Source organism: Peromyscus eremicus, chromosome 5 (genome assembly GCF_949786415.1).
Source record: "Peromyscus eremicus chromosome 5, PerEre_H2_v1, whole genome shotgun sequence".
NCBI lineage: Eukaryota > Metazoa > Chordata > Mammalia > Rodentia > Cricetidae > Peromyscus > Peromyscus eremicus.
This window is the reverse complement of record NC_081420.1, coordinates 25,083,413-25,104,807: the sequence shown is the minus strand read 5'-3', so window position 1 is coordinate 25,104,807 and position 21,395 is coordinate 25,083,413. Positions and strand designations below refer to the sequence as shown.

General features: G+C 43.1%; 1 protein-coding gene across 1 annotated transcript in view; it reads right to left on the bottom strand.

Annotated features, from left to right (window-relative positions):
- Window positions 1–21,395, bottom strand: part of Bloc1s5 (biogenesis of lysosomal organelles complex 1 subunit 5) — a 48,012-nt gene that overhangs the window by 4,621 nt on the left and 21,996 nt on the right. Inside the window, exons 3-4 of the mRNA XM_059263146.1 lie at window positions 19,691–19,820; window positions 9,332–9,390 (exon numbers count right to left, since the gene is read on the bottom strand). Coding sequence (XP_059119129.1) covers window positions 9,332–9,390; window positions 19,691–19,820 — 189 coding nt within the window. The remainder of the gene's footprint in view (window positions 1–9,331; window positions 9,391–19,690; window positions 19,821–21,395) is intronic.

Genomic DNA, 21,395 nt, shown 5'->3' with positions numbered 1-21,395 from the left:
TCCCAGAACTCACTTTGTAGACCAGGTTGGCCTCGAACTCATAGAAATCCACCTGCCTCTGCCTCTGAGTGCTGGGGTTAAAGGTAAATGCCACTACACCTGGCAACTACATATAGTTTTAATCAAGTCTAAAAATACATACTGAAATGTCACTGTAAGAAGTTAAATTTTCTGTCTTACATTTTCTGAAGCATTTTTTTGATACATTAGAAAGAATCACATATTAGCAGTCACTGGAGGAGAATCCAAAACATCTTGTAGTTCAGTCTAGTTTTTAAAGTGATGTCACCATCTCATGTCAAATATCTAAGTTGTTTTCAGGATGGTTTTTAACATTTCTATACCAACAAAGGTTTGCTTTGAGTACCATAAAATGCAGATAGAATATTGTAAAAAAAGAAAAGAAAAAGGATTTGAATTCCATCTAACTTCTATGAAACAAACCACCAGAACCTAGACAGAACATGTGAAGCCCTCCTAAACTCCTGTATACCAATTCCTGAGAGTCCAAGAGACTCCCCAAACAACACGGGCTACTGCTGTTGTCCATAGTTGCTTCCCAGGGGTTGAAGGTAAATCTGAATTGCTGAAGACACAACATACTTTACACTTGGAAGATCTGAGCTGCATCTCATCTTCCTTCCTGAGGTCTAGCAGAAGTACTATGCAAACTGTCGAAAGAGGAAAGCATTTGATGCCTATGAATCACAATGATGATTAGCAGGGCAAGACAGCCCTAAAGGTGCAACAGTGGCACTCATATCTTGGCAGTAACCAGCACTGTCTAACTTACCCTTATACCCATAGATAAGTGCAACTCTCACTCCTGATCAAAGAAGCTCTTTGCAGCAAGTGGAAACTATTACAGAATACAACTGGTCAAAATGCAGAGAACAACTGACCACAGGGTGCCCAACCCTAATTAATATATCTACAGCACAACCTTACCCTAAGACTCAGAGAACATCTCAGAAGATGAGGTGGGAAGATCGTAAGACCCAGAGGACCAGAAAGTCCACTTAAAACTGTGCCTCCTAGAAATGACAAGGAACCTACACATATGAAATCTCAATAATATGGCTCCCTAAACAAGACCCGAACAAGGATAATACTAGCTGACATGTTAATATGGAAGGGGAAAATATCTCATGGGGCCCCACCCCTAGACAAAGAACTACAGGCAACCAATGAAAGCTGAGAGTAGGAGAATTAAGACTTTCCCAGGGATGAGCCCCTAATTGGTTCTTCAATGCCAAGTAGTAAGCCCTGAAACCAGTAACACTAAATACTTTATTTACAAGTATGTATCAGAAAAAGAGGCCATGAATTTAAGAGGGAGTGAGGGGTGCATAGGAAGGACTGGAGGGAGGAAAAAGAAAGGGGAAAATGATGTAATTATATTCTAATTTAAAAATTTAAAAACTAAATAAAAGGAGAGTCAGTTAATAGACTGTGAACTTGAATGCCAACACCATTGTGGTGATATATTGTGTACCCTAATAAACTTGCCTGAGGATCAGAGGACAGAGCTAGCCATTAGATTAGACAGAGGCCAGACAGTGGTGGCACACACTAATCCTATCATTCGGGAGGCAGAGATCCATCTGGATCTCTGTGAGTTCAAGGCCACACTGGCTACATGAGATTGATCCAGTATAGGAGAGAAACAGAGTCAGGCAGTGGTGGCACACACCTTTAATCTCAGCACTTGAGATCTCATGCCTTTGCTTGGGAAGCACACATGCCTTTAATCCCAGGAAGTAATATGGCAGGGCAGAGAAAGGTATATAAGGTGAGGAAACAGGAACTCACTCTCTTTAGGCTGAGGATTTCGTAAAGTTAAGAACTAGTGGCTGGCTGTTCTGTTTCTCTGGTCTTTCAGCTTTCACCCTGATATCTGGTTCTGAGTTTTTTGTTTTTGTTTTTTTTATTAAAAGACCATCTAAGTTGAACAACACACCATTACCAGGGAAAAGGTGAAACTGTTTCTGGTAGTTAATATGTTCTGGGGGCTCTGGAAAGACCAATACACTCTTAGTGCCTATGAAATGCACCCCAGAACTAGTTGCTTAGCTCACTTCTAAAAGTCCCTCTTGTAACATCATACTATGTCATTTTACAGACAAACAAATGAAGGCTTAAGGACAGACCTTTGCCCCCTCACTGTCCCTTATCTAACAGCTGGGCTGCTGAGTCAAACTCGGGTCTGTTTAGCATGGGGACCCATGCCTCTCCCACCAAGGGCTGCATGGCAGGTCTCTGGAAAGGCAGTTTTACACAGGCTGCTAAACCTTTCTTTTGCAAGAGAAAAAAAGCTCTGTCTACAGGTTTTCTGCCAAGTTGTCCAGTGTTTTCAAGAACCAAGAGTTTTTAAGTGAGAATTAAAATGAGCCTGAAGATGGGGTTTTAGTTAAATGTCCCCCTAAAATATGCCGCACAGAGCACTGGGATGTGAGTGGGTAGCGGAGAGTGGAAAGAAGGGGCTACATGAAGCTTCCTGCATCCAACGCATTTGAGAAACGATTTCAACAACCATTTTAACACATTATTGCTTTAAGTTGTTAGTCTTACAAGCTGGAATTCTCCAGAAACCGAACATAACATGAGGAGCTTATTACATTAGTTTGAAGGAATTTTTGCAAAAAAAAAAAACCCAAAACAAAACCACAAAACTGTGACAGTTTAAAGGGAATACCATATAAATATAAACACACTTCATGAAAATGGCACCTTGTTCAACTTTATTTATTGTGTGCCACCTTGTCAGCCTGAATCCTTTTCAATAAATACAGGGAATATTAACACACATGCTCAGATGTCAGTTTTCTCCTTCCTCTGTAACTGAAAAGCCGTAACTGGCTTAGCTGGCCTTTTGATTTGTTCCATAAGGCAGTCGCCTAGGCTGTCTCCCCGCCCTGCCACCAGACAACACCCAAGTCAGTGAAGCTCAACAGAGAGAAACAGACCTAGGAGGAGGCACAGGAGCCTCACTTCAAATTCAGGATCACCTGTCACCAACACCATGACACTGAGCAAGTTAAAAGTCTCTTTGCCCGAAAGAACTGAAGAAAATGATACTTTGTGTTCATAAATGAAGTTTATGAAGATTGGAGGCAACACCTGCCAAGCTCCTAGCTCAGTGCCTGAGGTACTCAATAAAAGGTAAACATTCTTACACAAGTCACAGTAAGCTTCTAAAAAGCATACCATATCACTGTTTACCCCCTCCAGTTAAAAGTGTTCCTCTCTTAATTTTAATAACATAGATTTTAGCAATAGGGTTTTGTAATAATTCAACAATACAGGCGTCTCAAGTAAACTCACAGGCCTCCCACCTTTATGTTCAATTCATCCCACCTGATGTGTCCACTGTTAGCCACTGTTAGAAAAGATTCTTAGGAAAGTCAGTATCAAAGACCAAAGACCAGCATTTCTATTCTTTAAAGAAAGTGTGTGTGCATGAGAAGCCAGTGCCCATGGAGGCCAAAGGCATCAGATCCCCTGGAGCGGGAGTTATAGATTGTTATAGGGGCACTATGTCATGATGGGAATTGAACTCTGTTCCTCTGTAAGAGCAGTATGTGTTCTCTCTTTTCATTTATTTATTTATTTTTATTTATATGTATGTGTGTGTGTCTGTGTGAGTCTATGTTACGTGTGTGGGGGTTCCCTGGAGACAAAAAGGGATGTTGGATTCCTGGAGCTGAAGTTACAAGCAGGTGTGAGCTGCCTAAAGTGAATGCTGAGACTTAGACTCCAGTCCTCTGGAAGGGCAGTGGGGCTCCTAACCACTGAGCAACCTCACCAGTCTGAAAGCAGTAAGTTCTCTTAAATGCTGAACCACTTCTCCAGCCCCAGGTACTTCTATTCTGTAGTTGCAGAATAGTGTGACTAAAGATGTATACACACCCAAGTAGCATTTTGCTGTCCTGCAAATCATTCCTTGGACTCAAAGCCCAGGTGACCATTAAGTTGAAAGCTGACAACTCCCAACCCAAATGAAGATCCTGAAATCACTCTACTTTACCCTTACTTAATCTCTGCTTTAAATAAGTTAGTTATATGCTCCTGTACTGACAATCCTGTAAGTGCACACTTGTAAGCCAGAGAAAAAAACTCCAAGGTCTATCTACAAATACTGCAGTTTTCAGAGGACACTGGGCATAAGCGTCCAGCATTCCAGCATCCCACTCTTCTAACCAGCTAACTGGTGTCAAAGCAGCACCAGAAGAAGAAAGGGCTCATCAGTGAGGTGGAAAGAAACGCTCTCAGCACAAGAGCAGAGGGGAGCAAACACGGCAGCCAGGACCCCAGGGAGTCTGGACTAGAACACAGCACAGCATTTACCTCTCCATCTCCTGCTGAGGTAAATATGACGATCACCATAATATAAACTTTTGTATTTTAAATAATATTCAATTCTGTAGAAAATTAACCAGAAACATGAAATACTTCAAAAAAGTCAAGAGCATGGAATATAGTTTTTTAAAGGCAATCAAAATCATAAAATGTAGCTAGAGTTTTCCTGCCTGGCCCACAGTCAGGACAAATCTCTCACCCACCAGTCCCACAGCCGCTCAGACCCAACCAAGTAAACACAGAGACTTATATTGGTTACAAACTGTATGGCCATACCAGGCTTCTTGCTAACTGTTCTTATAGCTTAAATTAATCCATTTCTATTAATCTATACCTTGCCATGTGGCTTGTGGCTTATCAGCATCTTCACATGCTGTTTCTCATTGTGGTGGCTGGCAGTGTCTCCCTCTCAGCCTTCCACTTCCCAGAATTCTCTTCTATGCTTGTCCCGCCTATCCTTCCTGCCTGGCTACTGGCCAATCAGTGTTTTATTTACTAACCAATCAGAGCAACATATTTGACATATAGACCATCCCACAGCAATAAAATACTGTGCTTAAAGATAAAAAATTTAAGGTTTGTGCATAGCTATATGTTAATATTATGATTGCTTCTCAAAAAATATAGAATTGCCATATAATTCAGCAACTCCACTTTGGGATATTTGCCTAAAAGAATTAAAGGAAAGGGCATGAATAGATATTTGTAAACCCATGTCAATGCAGTATTATTTAGGACAGCCATGAGTTTACCCAGGTATCTACAGAAAGCCATAGACTCATATACACAAAAATGTAGTGCATGCACACACACACATACACATATGTAATTATACATGCATAACTGCATAATTATTCATCCTTTAAAAGGACAAAACTTCTGCAGAATATTACCATGTGAACAAGCCTTGAAAACCAATTCTGAAGAAATAATCCATCTTGAGCTAGAGATATAGCTTGTTGGTAGAGTGCTTGCCTGGCATGCATAAGATCCTGGGTTTAATCCCCAGCACCATCAAAACCCAAACCAGCAACAAAAACAAATAAAAAACCAGGACTGGAGATAGAGACCTGTAATTCCACCACTTAGGAGACAGAGGCAGAAGGGTCAGTAAGTTTAAGATCATCCTCTGCTACATATCAAGTTTGAGGTCATGTTCAACTATATAGTGAATTCAAGGCCCATCTAAGTACACTCTTATGGTGTATTATTATGACATAATTCATACAGACAGAAAGTAGAATGCTGGAGGCCAGGCACGGGGGTAGAAGATGAATTAGTGTTAACAAGTACTGAGCTTCACAGCTCTGAGAATTAGTTAAAAGGCTACAACTATGCAGCCACAGACAACAGCTATAATAATATCTCTATCTACTGGGTCAAATGAGCAAATTAAGTTGCAACTGAGAAAGTAAGAGCAAAAATAAAATGGTTTATGGTAGTACCACATTAGAGACATTTAAGTAGAAAATGATCATGAAACTAATCTGTATCTACAACCAGGTCTATGAATGAAGCCTGGACACACAGGAGAAACATTTTTGCATGTACTAGTCTAAGTCATTAGCTCCCTTCATCTTCAAGAGATGTTTGGCATGGGAACACAGGATGAGAGAGAGATGCTATGGCAACCAGCGGGCAGAGGCCAATGCCAAGGAAAGCCCCATGGAGACCCCATTACACATCCGGGCTTCAGTGCAAGCAGCACCAAGGCCGAGGAACTCTACTAAGGGAAAATCCAGCTGAGGTTGGGACGGTCTTTTGGGAGCCCACATGGCAGATGATGTCTATAATCCTAGCACTTGGAGGCAGAGGCCAGCTTGAGGGGTTCTGGTGAGCGCCTGCATCAGGAAGGACTGGAACACCTGTCAGTAATACACATGATGTTGATTTTACATGAGCTTTACATGGGCATAAGGGAAATGACTTCACTAAGAAGTATCACTATAAAAACTACTAAAACAATTTTACACAGAGCAATATGTACTCATGTTACTCTGCACTTTCTAATTCTATCAAGAACAAGGCTTCATGTAATGTCACTGCTCTCCTGTCATCATCATAACGGACACTAGCTAAAGCTGTAAGTGTCCGTGGTCCAGATGAAACAGAAGCCCTCACAGCCCTCGATTCCTTGTCACTGGGGTGGCTGGACAGGGCTGCCAAAGTGGATGTGTGGACATGGAGCAAGTTTACATTCTGACAGCTGTTCCTGTCCACCTCACCTCTCCATGGCCTGTTTTTAAGAGCAAGTGGACTTCATGAGCCAACTGTATTTCAGTTCACTATTCTGTTAGTGCCCAAAATACAACTCTGTAGTAGGGTAGTTCTTAAGACATGCTAACCAACTGCAGAATGTGCATATATTGTTCTCTTGAATGTACTTTTAGATATCAATTGTGGGAAATGTGATCTGGACAAATGACGCTTATCAATTGACTTCCCACAGAATTCCACAAATTGTCTTAACATAAAAGAATTACTGATTAATGGTAACAGGCTATTTTATTCCATTACTACTCCCATCTTTCTTTGTTTCGAAAGCCTTTCAAATATACAGACCGTGGCCAACAGGATAACCCCAAGCAACAACTAACATTAGGCAGTAAAGTGCAAAGAGAGGTCATTTTTTCATCTGCACATACTTGCTGTCCAAGGGACCTGAGCTTCACCTTTATGGCGTGTGTGTGTGTGTGTGTGTGTGTGTGTGTGTGTGTGTGCGTGCGCGCGCGCCCAGGAGGAAGTGGAGTGACAATAAAGTCAAACAAACAACATTAAGGACCTGTAGCCATACACTTCCAGTGCTCTGATTAGGACTTAGACTAAAGGTTTATCCCAGTAAGAATGTAAGGAATTTTTACTTGCTGCTAGTCTGTGAAAATGCACCTCTTTTCTAACTTCAAGAGTGTTAATTTACTGAACTATCTGTAGGGGAAAAAAATAAGAGTATCTCCTTATAAAAGCAGGGTCCACTGACTCTATACTAATTCTTGGTGAAACAGCATTTCAGTATTCAAAAATACTCATGTTTAAAGCCAGGCACAGTGCAGAAGTCTAAATCACAGAATGTGGGAACTAGAGGCAGGAAGACCAGGAGTTTAAGGCTATCCTTTGCTACATAGGAAGTACAAGGCCAGGTTGTGCTACATCAGATGCTGTCTCAAAATAAAACAAACAAGCCAGCACTGTACCAGATATCCTGTTTCTTACAAACAGAAATGCTCCTCGTGCCCCAGTAACAAAGTGTCAACACAGGATTCAGGATCCCAGAGCTGTCATTTGGACGTCCAAATTGGCCGCACACGAGCTTCTCCTATCTTCTGTCTTAGCTTACATCATTTTCCTTCCCCTCTAACCCGTCCTCTACCCACCAGCAACTGACTTCTTACTTGCCTGTTGGGGTGGGCGTGGACCTGCCTTCCTACTCATTCCTCTGGCTGAGATCACACAAGGCTTCTGTAACTTGACTACAGTGCTGACTTTGGTCTATTTTTTATTAGTATTTGTGGTTTAGGATTCCTGGATTTTAGCTCCCGGGGTCTAGAAACTGCCTTCATCATAACAATTAGGAAAGTGTTTACCCCCTGGTGGCAGCTGGTAAAGCACCAGCCCAGCAAGTCCACTCCAGCCCCTGCCTTCGGTTCTCTCTGCACTGTGCTGGCACTCCACCCGCCTTGGGTCTCCCAGGCACAACTCTGCCTTGTGCTCAGCAAAGCCCTGCTTCCAGAGCTGGACCCTGGGACCCCAGAGCAGCGTACCCACCTGGCTCAAATACCAGGACCTTTCAGGAAGGTTTCCACCATCAAAGTGCTGAGCCTCAAAGCTCTCTACTGACATACAGAACAGGATAAAGGATGTAAAACCACAACTCTGGAAGGCTCATTCCATTATCTATTTATGCTGTGGTAGACCTCAGTTAATGAACACTAAGAAATTTCCAGGTGAATTACCTCATTAACTCACATTTTTACTGGTTTTCCACATTTGAATTATGATACAATTCAAATTAAACAGCACATTGTCTAGCTAAGGCTGCACACACCCCTGTGACTATCCACTGAGCACCTGCCACATTTCCTAAAGGAATGTGCACAATGCCACACTGAATATGCTTCAGGTTCATAGGCAAGGTTTATGTGTCCCAATAGGTGGGCACTTTTCACACCAAACAAAAGTCCTATTTTCTCTTTCCTGTGTGAGACAAATATTACTTTGAGAGAAAATATGGAAATGTTGAAAAAAGTCTATATTCAAATTATTAAAAATGGATGGGGGCTGGAAGATGGCTCATTGGTAAAGTTCCTGCTCAGAAAGAATGGGGTCTTACATCCCCAGCATCCAGGTAAAGGAAGGGAGTGGCAGCATGCAGCTGTAACCAGTGCTAGGGGTTAGGGGGAGTCAGACAGGAGGGTCCCTGCAGCTCACTGTCTAGCAATCTACCCAAATCAATGAGCCCAGGGTCAACAAAACCCTGTCTCCAAAAGTGGGGTACAGGGGATTAAGGAAGACACTGGATGTCCATCTCTGGCCTCCAGAAGCACAAATGCCAACAAGTACACTTGCACACCTCACCACAATGCACACAAACCATTTTAGAAAAAGATGATGGTACCACCATGTTTTCAATACATCTTAATGTTTTAGCCATGTTTAAATCTTTTCGCCCCTTGTATATTTGCTGTGTGTGAGTGTTTTGCCTGGATGTGTATTTATGCATCATGTGAATGCAGTGCCCGCGGACGCCAGAAGAGGGGCACTGGATTCCCTGGGACTGGAGTTATAGATAATTGTGAGCCATCATGTGGATGATGGGAATTGAACCTGAGTCTGGTGGAAGAGCAACCAGTGCCCTTAACTGCTGAGCCATCTTTCCAGGCCCAGCCTTAAGTCTTTTGAAGTCAGCATATCAGAAATGTCAGAAAATGAACTCAGAGAACTTATGTGCCCCTTTGCTCAAGTTACCCATTTTTACCTTTTTCCGTTCCTGTTCTCTCTGCTGGAGTCTGCAGATGGAGTCGTTGGCGGCTTGCACTGAAATAAAACAGACAGTGGGGTTTCAATGGCAGCCTCTGGTCAGGAGGAAGCCTATCTGGATTCTTTAGATCTCAACAGACTATATTAAAATAGGTATTAGCTGCCAGCTGGAGGGGTGGCTTGGAGGAAAAGCATGTTTTTGTCAATACATTCAGGGTGATATAGCTGAAAAAAAAAACATCATTTTTTGAGCTTTGAGTTGTAATCTAAAGGGCACAGAAATACTAAGCCCACCGACAAGTTGGCAACAACCACCTCAGTAGTCTCTAAAAAGGGGAAATGCTGGATGAGTTTACAGTCACATTCAGATCAATTAAGCCTTTCTGGCCTGGGCCCCTCAGCCCTCCCTTTTCTGACTTATGCTGCGGTTCTCTCATACGCAAGGCTTGACATCTCGATGGCCTCCACAGCTTTCCACTCACTCTTCTTGCCTCTCCTCCTGTCTTCTAACTCATCCTGGATGCGGCTACAACATTCACCTCTCCTCAGCTTGAAAATACATTAAATCATTTCCATTTCTTAGGAACCAAAACTCTAAAACAGGGTGAGTATCCCCTAATTCAAAATGCTCTAAAATCTAAAACTCCCAGAGTGCTGGCGTGATGGCACAGGGAGAACCTTCCACCCAGACCTCATGTGATGGGCTCAGGAGAGACTTTTTCATAAATAGTGTGGGGAAAGCACTCCCAGGCTGGTAGGACTCCCCATTACCAGCTAGACTTTGCTTCTACTCTAACAAGGCAATTCGTCTGCAGGCCAACAGCCAGCCTTGGCCAGTTGTGAATGGTCTTCTGCCTTCTCGCTTGTCCACTGTCTCCTGACATGTCTGCAGAGCCTGCTACATGCCCAGCTCTGCTCTTGCTGGGCTCCCCACATCCCTTAGCTCCTCATCTTACAAGTCCTGCCTTTACATCTAAACATTTGTCCTGGCCACATCAACCTCCTTGCTCTTCTCCAACATGCCAAGCGTACTCCCACCACAGGGCTTTGGCATTTGCTACTGCCCTAGAACATTTCCTCTCAATTTTCCTGCAAGTCTCTGTCCGGGTGTTATTCCTCACTTTACAAATGAGGATGGATATGATCATTCACGAGAAAGCATAGCAAACTGATAATATCTTATGTCTGATAAGATATTAAGTATTATAAATAAGAATCATGTAACAGGGTGGGGACCTGGCTGCACGAGTGTGAAGACCTAAGTTTGGATTTCCAGCTGCTGTGTCTGCAAGCCCAGTACTGAGGGCAGAGGCAGTTTAGCCAAAATGCCAAGACTCAGGTTTAATGAGAGACCCATAGGACAGTCTGATCTACAGAGTGAATTTCAGACCAGCCTTAGCCACAGGAAAGACCCTATCTCTAAAGCAAAAACAAGAACAAAAGTGTAACTCTTCACACACAAGCAGCATCAAGTGATGGTGTGCTGAGTATCCTATTCTCTCTGCTCCCCTCTCTTACAGCTGCTGAAGCTGGAAGCCATCTATTTGTCTGTCTTCCTTCCCCTGCCCAGGCCTGATCACACCAAGTCACAAGTTCACACCAGGGCAGGGACTGTGATTTCTCTTTCAGAAAACTGTGAACCTCCACCTCCGGGATGCAGCCAGAGGATCTCATTTTCAAAAGCTGCATCATGGGTGACTATTAACAAACTTTGCTGGATCACAGGAGACATCTAAGGACTGAGGATTAGCTTCCCAGTTTTTTTTTTTCCCCTTAACAAAAAATATGAAAACAAAATGAGAGGAGTTGATTAGATCTGCCTTCTTCCTGTGGCAGTAAGTATGACATCATCGTTCCTAAGTGTGGCACTACCATTTCCTGTTGGTCTTTTTTCCTTTTTGGCTCGTGAACAGAACTTAAAAATCTGTTTTTCTGTCTTCTTTGCATTTCTGGATCACTCTGAGTGCAACGTAAAAGCAAAGTTGTAGGACTGCACCACTTTTGCTGTCCCGTCTCACGGCCCCTCCTCCAGATTATAATTACATCATCCCCCACCCTTTTCTCCCTCCAAAGCCTCCTATACACCCCTTTGTTCTCTTTCAAATCCATAGCCTCTTTGTCCATTAACTGTTATCACAAGCATCTATGTATACACATATATATTCTTAAATATAACCTACACAATCTGTATAATGTTACTTATATGTGTGTTTTCAGGGCTGACCATTTAGTATTGGACAATTAACTGGTGTGCTCTTCTCTGGGAAGACTATTTCTCCTGTTCTCTGCATTCCTTTGTTGCCCATAGTTCTCTGTGTACAACTGAGGCCTTGTGGGCTTTTCCCCATCCACTTTGGCATGTTCAGCTCATGTTAAGGAAGTCATGCTGATGAGACTTTATTGGTGTAGCTTCTGACATCACTAGGAGCCATAATCTCATAGCAAACTCCCTGATCCTCTGGCTCTTAAAGTCTTTCCGCCCCTTCTTCTTCAATGTTTCCTGAGACTTAGGTTCGGAAGTGTTACGCAGATGTATCCAACAGGACTAGGCTCTACAAATCTGCAATTTGATTGGCTGTGGTTTTCTGTGGCAGTCTCTGTCTATTGTGAAAAATCTCCTTGATGAGGTGTGAAGACTACACTTATCTGCGGATTGTCTCAGCCTTTAAAAGTGTCCTTCCGATGCACATGACAAGCCTACAGTTCTGTCCCTCTATAGAATTGTCTCCATGTTTGGAAAGAACATCCAGCTTCAGAACTTGATTCCCTGTGCAGTTATTCACCTCCCAGCCACTTAGCGACCAAACAGAAAAGGCTTTTTCTTCTTTTCCATTTTGTACGTGTGTGCAGGCATGTGAGCTCGAGCAGGTCCAAGAACAACTTTGTAGTTGGTTCTCTCAGTCTACTACGTGAGTTCCCCAGATTGAACTCGGGTTGTCAGGCTGAGCAGCAAGTGCCCTCCCCACTGAGCCATCTCACAAGCTCAGAAAAGGCTTTTCTGAACTTCTGAAATTTGCCATTCTATACTCTAAATAAAATTACAATCACCTGACTACTCTAAACATTCCCTTTCTTCATGGTCAGTGAGATCCTGAGAAGACCCACTTCGTAGACGCTTCTCTTCACTTCGTATCACTTTCTAGCTACACCCTCAACAGGAAGCACTCTCTTTGGCTATCTGTGTCAGGAAGCTGTACTGACTTGGGAAAAATAACACTAACTTACCAAATGGCCCCACCTGAGATAGATAGGGTCTCAAGTAGCCAAGGTTGTCCTCACACTCACAATGTAGCCAGGCGATGCTCTTGCCTTAGCTGGAAATAAGAACTACTGAAATGAGGGGGGGGGGGGGGATCCTGCGTCAGAGGAAGAAATCCGAGAGTGATGAACCAGAAGGAAAGGAGGGCTGTTGTTAGATGCACAGAAAGTGGCATCTGAGAGCCTGGGATGGAGCTCAGTTGGCAGGGTGCTAGTCTAGCACATACAGCCCTAGTTCCACCCCCAGAACTGAGGATGTACATGCCTGGAGTCCTAGCACTCAGGAGGTGAAGGCAGGAGGATCAAAAGCTTAAGGATATCCTTAGCTACACAGTGAGTTCAAGGCCAGTGTGAATATGAGATCCTGAAAAAATGTTTTAGCATCCTGAAGCTAAACTTGAATTTGGGAGTCAGAACAGTTTGTTCTGCATGACAGTTCTTCCTGTGATCATGGGAGAGCCATGGACATTAAACCACTATGCATTTTAGTCTCTTCAACAACGAAGTAGAGAAGATAATACACACTTTTTTATTGTGTTAGGATTGCTGGCATTGTGGTACATAACCTGTAATCCCAGAAGTCAGGAGGCTGAGGAGGAAGGGTTACCATGAGTTCAAACTAGCCTGGGCTACATAACCAAATCCTGTCTCAAAAGCAAAACAAAACAAAAGGCAGGTGAAGAGTCCAATGAGTGAAGTCCACGAGAATTAGTATTTAGTGATGGGTGTAGTAACACAAACCTATATCCCAGCACTTAGGAGGGTGGATAAGAAAATAAAGAATCTGAGGCCAGCCTGGGCTACATGGCAAGTTCTAGTAAATAACTGAGACTTGAGATTACACCCTAACCAACTCACCTATGAAAATTTATGCCAAGGGCCATGGGAGTATACAGCAAGTGATAACTAGTATTTAACAGGTCGACCCACCAGATGAATAACTCTCTGATGGGGAGCCCCACTTGGCAATGCCGTGGGGTCACTGACTGTAAATGACTGCTTGTTTCTGTCTGTAATTTTTCTCATGTGCCACTACATTTCTTCCCTTAAAAGAACAGCTGTGGGCATACACAGAGCTGTGGATGGTGAGGAAGATGATTTCTGCTTAAGTATAGAAATAAATACTAGAATATTTTTCATAACTACAGGAAAGTAACAATATTTTCAGTCACAAAGACAGCTAATTTTAGACTTTAGGACAAAATCAAAACAGACAAGCTGCCCCGCAGAGAATATACAAACATAAGTTCCCAGGTGTTTATTGCTGAATCAAGGTCAGACATGAAGCAACTTTGGCAGACATAATCCCCTGCAGTAATTCTCTTTCCACACATACCCCAACCACTCAAGGTTCAGCCAACTAACTGTTATTGTTAAGTCCTGAATTTCAATGTCACTTTCTGTCTGAGAAAGAGATACAAGCACGACCAAGCGTTACTCACTGGCTGGTCAATGAGACCTCCCTAGCCTGAGAAAAACTGTGTGACTTATCATGTGTAATGAGAATAGTTTGGACCCTGAAAATGTAACATATCATTGTCAGAGTTTGGCTGTAAGGGGATAGTGAGTGTGAGAGTGAGGTCTGTATGTGTGCTGAGTGAGGGACATAGCTGAATGGGAAGAAAAATGTGAAAGATAAAGAAGTGTGAGAGAGTGAGTGAGAGAATGAGTGAGTGAATGATGTAGAAGTGTGTGTGTGTGTGTGTGTGTGTGTGTGTGTGTGTGTGTGTGTATAGAATGTAACAGTGTGGAATGTAACTATGTAGAGACAGATTTTCAGAGAAAGGATTTTTTAAGATAAAGTAAAAGAGAAAGTTATCATCAGCCTTTTTTCCTATTACGCCATAGACAGAAAAAAGTATAACCCTCACCATATTTGTGGTTTTTTTTTTTTTTTTTTTTTGGTGTGTGTGTGTGTGTGTGTGTGTGTATACCCTGGGCTGCTGGAGGCTGGTCCTCCTGCTACCGATAAATTTAGTTGGAGAAAACAAGTTGACGAAACTCTTAGAACTTCAAGATGCTTCAATCTGTAGAAAAACAACTAGGGGTGAGAAAGGAAAAGAGCAGACTATATGAGACAAAGAAGGCAAGGTTGCTTTTCTTAAAAACAGCAGAGAGAAGCCACAGCACCCCTGTGGTTGCCTTGGCATGCCAAAGAACACTGTAAATGTGATGATAAAACGCAATGAAACAGAAAGTGAGACTGAAAGCTAAAGAAACATACTGAGCTCGGCAGTGCCATCAGATGCAATAAACAAAGCAGAAAAAGAAAGAGTCCAGGCATGGTGCACACAAGGGTAAACCCAGCACTCAGGAGGCTGGAACAGGACTGCCATGATTTTGAGGTCAATTTGGGCTATATAGTAGGGCCCTGTCTCTAAACTGAAACCAGATGAAATCAAAACAAACAAGGGATTGAGTAGTGTAAGCAAGCACAATGGACAGAATTCTAACTGTGGAGCACAGAACTGAACTCCACAGGGAGAGGGTGGGCAGGGAGAGGGATGTGGTGCTCAAGGTCCGGTCCCAGCCATCCTTCAGTTCTAATCAGTTATCTTTCCTGGAGAGGCATTCACTAATGCTGCAAACAGCAGAGACAATACAAAAACAGGGAGAAGAACCCGGCTGCATCTTCTAAAGGCTTCATATCATTACTCTCTTTAGGGCAGGCTTCTAGGAACTTCCTCCTGACCTGCAAAAGCACTTGTCTTCGGTTATTGCCTTTGGGTTTACCTCACTTTTTTATTCTGTTAAAATGTAAATGAATTTTTAAAATTTTAACTGAAAAATTATGTGTCCCATTCCTATCAAACATCCCCCCCATATGTATCCCCAACTTCTTCACTCTCTAATCATCCAGCTGTCACTCATCAAGCTACTCCTCCATTCTGCTATACACGGAGACAGCTGAAATCAAGTGCAGAATATTATTTTAAGATGTGTTTGTTACATTTGTTTATGCTGTGGAACATTTGTTTAATGATGCAAAGATGTGTTGCATTCTTTTATGTTGCATTTGTTTAACTCTGTGAAGCTGTGTTACTGTGCCTGTCTAAAACACCTGATTGGTCTAATAAAGAGCTGAACAGCCAATAGCAAGGTAGGAGAAAGGATAGGCGGGGATGGCAGGCAGAGAGAATAAATAGAAAGAGAAATCTGGGAGAAGGAAGAGAGATCAGGGAGCAAGAAAAGAAGGGGCCAGCCACCCCACCCACACAGCCAGCCATGGAGTAAGAGTGAAAGTAAGATTACAGAAGTAAGAAAAGGAAAAAGCCCAGAGGCAAAAGATAGATGGGATAATTTAAGATAAGAAAAGCAACTAGAAACAAGCCAAGCTGTAGATGTAACCGTCCTGCCAAGGTCAGGCATTTATAAGTAATAATAAGCCACTGTATGTATGTATTTGGGAGCTGGGTGGTGGGCCTCCCAAAAAAGAGCAAAGAGTAAAAACAACCGACTACAATCAAGTTCACCACAGTTAAAAAGCAATGGTTATTTTATGCACTTACTTAGTATAACATATTACGTTCTTTCTTCCTTTTAAAGCTTTGTTGGCTGGTATGTACTAGTGGTAAGTACATCCACAGCACGTGTGAGACTCTGAGATCAAGTCTCAACACCAAAGAAAACAAATTCTTTATCTTCCTCTCCCTCCCCTTTCTTTCTCTTTCTTTCTTTTTCTTTTCTTTCTCTTCTTTTTTTTTTTTCTTCTTGAAACAGGGTCTGACTTTTAGATCAGGATGGCCTGTAACTCACTGTGTGCCACAAGCTTGCTTCAAATTTCTGGCAATCCTCCTGTCTCAACCTCCCAAATGCTAAGGTTAGCATTGGGAGCCACCACGCCTAGTTTTCTTTTTGTCTTATTAATGATACCCTTTTGCTTTTAAATAATATAAAGATAGAGTCACCGTACTTCAGAACAGGAGATGGGTGAGGGAACATTCCCTTAGTGTGGTCAGGTCTGGCTATATGATGAGGTAACCTGGAGGCTCCCTGTTCTTCTTACTTGAAAACCAAGGGAAGATCTCCTTGCCTCAAACTTGTTGAAATTTAGAAGCCTATTAAATAATTGAGAAGCAGGACACAGACACTTGTGTCTTCAGAATGGGTCGGCTATGATGCTCTCCCTTAGGGGATGCCTTCTTGTGCCCTGAGAGACTCTTGTTTCTTTTTTGTGGTTTCTGATGAGCTGCAGATAGAGTTGGGCCTGAAAGCCTCTGCTTACTCAGCCCTAGGACACTCTGCCCAAGTGAGCAAGGTCCACATCTGCAGGGTTCTCAAACATGAATTCTAGGAGATAAAGGTGGTGGTTGCATGGACAGACACAGAAGTACACGACTTATCACTCGCTGCTATATTTAGATGAGGAAATACTCCACGGTGAAGCTTGTTTTAATGATCTTACACAAATGAAAACAAACATGCTAACACGGGTGTAACAGCTTCGCAAAATGAACTCTGCTGGGATGACAGCTGGACCCAGGTGTAGCACGAATTGCTAAATGGTCTTAGTAATTAAAAACCCGGATTCTGGTATTGGGGTGAACGCTGAAAGATCAGAGAAGCAGAACAAGCCACAGCTAACCTCACCTCAACAACTTCTCATCGGGTCCTGTTTCCACGAATCTTCAGACTGAAAGCTTCTGAGTCCTCACCAGAATGGATCTCAGCTGAACTGCTGCTAAAAGCCTAAAAGCTTAAAAGCCTCTAGTTCCTGGTCCTCACACCTTACATACCTTTCTGCTTCCTGCCATCACTTCCTGGAATTAAAGGCGTTTGTCTTTTCCAAGCAAGACATGCAATCTCAAGTGCTGGGATTAAACGTGTGTGTGTGTCACCATGTCTGGTGGCCTTGAACTGACAGAGATACGAATGGATCTCTGCCTCCCAAGTGATAGGATTAAAGGCGTGTGTGTCACCATTTTCTGGCCTCTATATCTAATCTAGTAGCTGTTCTGTTCTCTGGCCCTCAGGTAAGTTTTATTAGGGTACACAATTTATTGGGGATACAACATATCACCACATCCAGGCTAATTTTGAAAACTATTCAGTTTGCAGGCTCGTCATTATTTCCATTAGGGCCATGAGACTTAGCAAACTAGGCACAAGGAAGCCCTCACACAGGAGCCCTCTGCAGCAGCTTCTCAAGCGGCTGGTGGAGAAGAACAGCTTCAAAGACTATGGCCAAGTTTCTCACACCAACAGTACCACCCCAAGTACTTCAGCGGCCAGATCCCCAATCACTAGAATATAATTCTTCCACTCAAGGAAACAGACTTTTGGCTCAGATTCTAAATTACTGGCAATACTTTCCGACATCACTAGGAAAGCCTGAGAGCAGAAGAACTTCAGTCTGAAGTAGAAACCAGTCACACAAGCTGCTCATCGTTTCTCACTGTCTTATTCAACTGTTTTAGTAATCTTCCCGTGTTAGAGTTCTTCTCAATTCCTATCTAAGCATTCCAACTGATAATAATCAGGGGTTGGGGAAGGGCTCAGTTGGTAAAGTGCTTTCCATACAAGCACCTACACAAAAAAGCTAGGCACAGTGGTGCACCCCTGTAATCTGGGAGACAGACAGAGAAGGGTCTCTGGAGCTCAATGGTCAGCCAGCCAGCCTAGCTTACTCAGAGAGCCCCAGTTCCTAGTGAGAGTGAGACTCTCTCTTAACAAACAAGGTGGACATCTCCTAAAAAAATGACACATGAGTTGACCTCTGGCCTCCACATATACACATGTGCACAGGAACCTACACACACAAAGACACACACATACACATACAGACACACACAAACACAGTCAGAGTCTCTCACAAACACACACACACACACACACACACACACACACACACACACACACACACACGCAAAACAGTAATTATGGTTTTCCTTGCAGCAAACTACCAAGAATGCTTGTCTGTGACGTAGCAGTGTGAACAAATGAGTATAATACAAAATCCTAATGTCAATTTTTTTTCTTTTTTCGTTTTTTTCCTGCTGTTGCACATGAACAAGTCAAATGTGACCTTAGGTGATTTTCAACCTCACAGTACACATGACCCTCATCCCCTCCCTCACAGTACATATGACCCTCGTCCTGCCTCCCTCACAGCTGGCTGCATCCCCTCCCTCACAGCTAGCTTCATCTGTAGTGGGTAGCCATTCCAGCTTTGATCTGGAAGTTCCAACCCCCATTGAGGCTTCAGTAAGTGTCACGCCTACAAGGCAGGGCCAAGAAAGGACCCTGAAGACCCGAGATCTGGATGCGCCGGCTCTCTTGGTTCCTGGACGCTGGAGGTAGACTGAGCAGAGTTCTCCAGAGAACACTGCCGGACTGCGCTACACCTTTCCCAGACCCTGTTACCTATCCCTTCACTTGTAAGTTACCCCACAAAATAAACCTCCCTTTTAACTACGTGGAGTGGCCTTAATAATTTCACCAATATTCATCCCCTCCCTCACAGCTGGCTTCATCCCCTCCCTCACAGACTGGTTCCACCTTGAGCTTCAGTCATCATTCCTATGGGCAAGCTGCAAGTTCTTATTGTAGACATCTGAGGAGATGTCTTGATGTTCTGATAGCCTAATTTTAACATCAGACACTAGCAACAAGTTTCTTTTATGTTAAAGTCTAATATTAAAAAACACTAACAAATGTTCTTTTGTCAGTTACCTCTTCTCATTAAAATATTTTGCTTAATGCAAAAAGTGATAAAATGTAAGCATTTATAAAGGAGATTTTTTTTTTCAAACAACCAAAACCTCTCATATCCCATAGTTCATTTGAAAAAGAAACTCATTTTCCAGTCATCATATATTTTCTTGTAGAGGAAATTTTAAAGTTTTTAAAGGTAAAAAGCATGAATTTTCTCCCATCCTCAAGAGCTTGTCTTGTGAAATACTTGCACACACATCTTCCTTTGGATGGTAATGCCAATCACATCCGTGACCACACTGGACAACCACTGTCTGTGGCTGGGCTGTCCCCTGGTAAGCCACAGTCAAGAACACTCTCCTCCCCTCTGCAACAACACTCAGGGGAGTATGCCTGGGTCTGGGGACATCTGAGACCAAGGCTGCAGGAAAACAGGTGGACTTACGTCTCTGCAGGGCCTCCTCCAGGCCCTCCTGCATCGTCTCTCTGCACTTGGGAAGCATGAGTTCATTTGTTTCCTGGATCATATTCTTCAAGTTCTCCAGAACTCGCAATTCTCGAAGACCACGTTTTTCCTATTAAGAAAAAGAAAATGACTAGTACTGTAAGTCTTAGCAGTTACTGTCTGTAGTTCCCCCTAGGATAAGCTTGTGATACTAGTACATTATTCCTAAGGAGTGCACACGGCTTCTTTTAATTCTCTGGCAGAAAAGGTTAAGACCTGGAGGCATTTTTATTATGAAATGCTCCAAAAGTTGCACTAGGAGTAATATTTTTATACTAGTGTTCAGAAACAGAGGGGAGAAATATTAGAAAAGCAACCAAAGAGCTTACATGGCCACACATTTTATTAGAAAGAGCCCTGCTCTGACTTTAATATTCATCTCCTCATCCTTACTGTCATATCGCTTCTGTTATTATGTGCTACAGATTTTATGATTGCCTTTATCCTCTTCAAAATAACAAGGGTGGTAAAGTAATGACATACAGACACTTCACCATGCAAAAAAAATGAGCAGTGAAGGCCTGCTACTCTTAGAAAGCCTGTGTCGGCCTTCAAGGCTGGACACCTGCCCAGGAAGCAAGTCTCTTCTAAGTTGGAAGTGTAGTCTTCCAGTGAGCCTAAGGCACTTGCACTAACAATGTGGTTAATGCCGGCATCTGGCTCCTTAGTACATGCAATCTTGGCCCATGCTAGGCAGGTGTCTGTGCAACCAGCTAGGACAACACTGGGTTCCTCCACTCAAGTGGCTTTGGGTCATTTAAGGTTTACAAGCATTGTCATAGTTGTTGCTGAGGAATTGTACTCTCCAGGGCACTTCTGGGTGAGGACTTTTGGAAGCTTCTGTCTGGTTTTTCTCATACCTTTTCCTACACATCTCCTTGTCTTACTGTGCTTGGGACCCTATAGCCAGAAGTTTCTCCGGACCAATTTCTCCCACCTGAGGTCCTGCAGCTCCTTATAAAATAATCACTCAGAGACTTAATATTAATTACAAACTGTATGGCCTAATGGCTCAGGCTTCTTGCTAGCTAGCTCTTACAACTTAACTCAGCCCATTTCTATTAATCTATGTGTTGCCACGTGGCTCCATGGGGATACCTGTTCTCTCATATCTTGATCTCCTGGCAGTGGCTTGCAACATTTGCTCTGACTCCACCCTTCTTTCTGTCTTCAGTTTGAATGTACCGCCTAACCTTATTCTGCCTCACCATTGGCCAAACAGCTTTATTTATCAACCAATGAGAGCAACACATATTCACAGCATTCAGAAAGATATCCCACAGCAGAACCTTTCTGATGTGAAGCATAGCCTCACACACAGCCCCACGCCAAGTCCTGGGAGTTTCAATCAATCACTGAACCTGGGTGTTCTCAGCATCCCACTGAAAGCAAAGTCTAACCCCCTTCCCCATTCAACTTGAGTGTGGGCTAGACTGAGTGAGTTGCTTCCAAAGAACAGTACAGGGAAGCGAAGCACTTCCTTCCACAGTGGAGGAAGCTGCAAATGTTCCCTCAGTCAAGCAAAGTAGGGCTCATGCACAGTGACACCCCTCTGACGGGAGGAGCAGGATGTAATGTTACGTGAGGCTACTTGTCTTTGCGGAGGTCGAGAAGCCCAATCTAATCATGGAGAAAATATCAGACA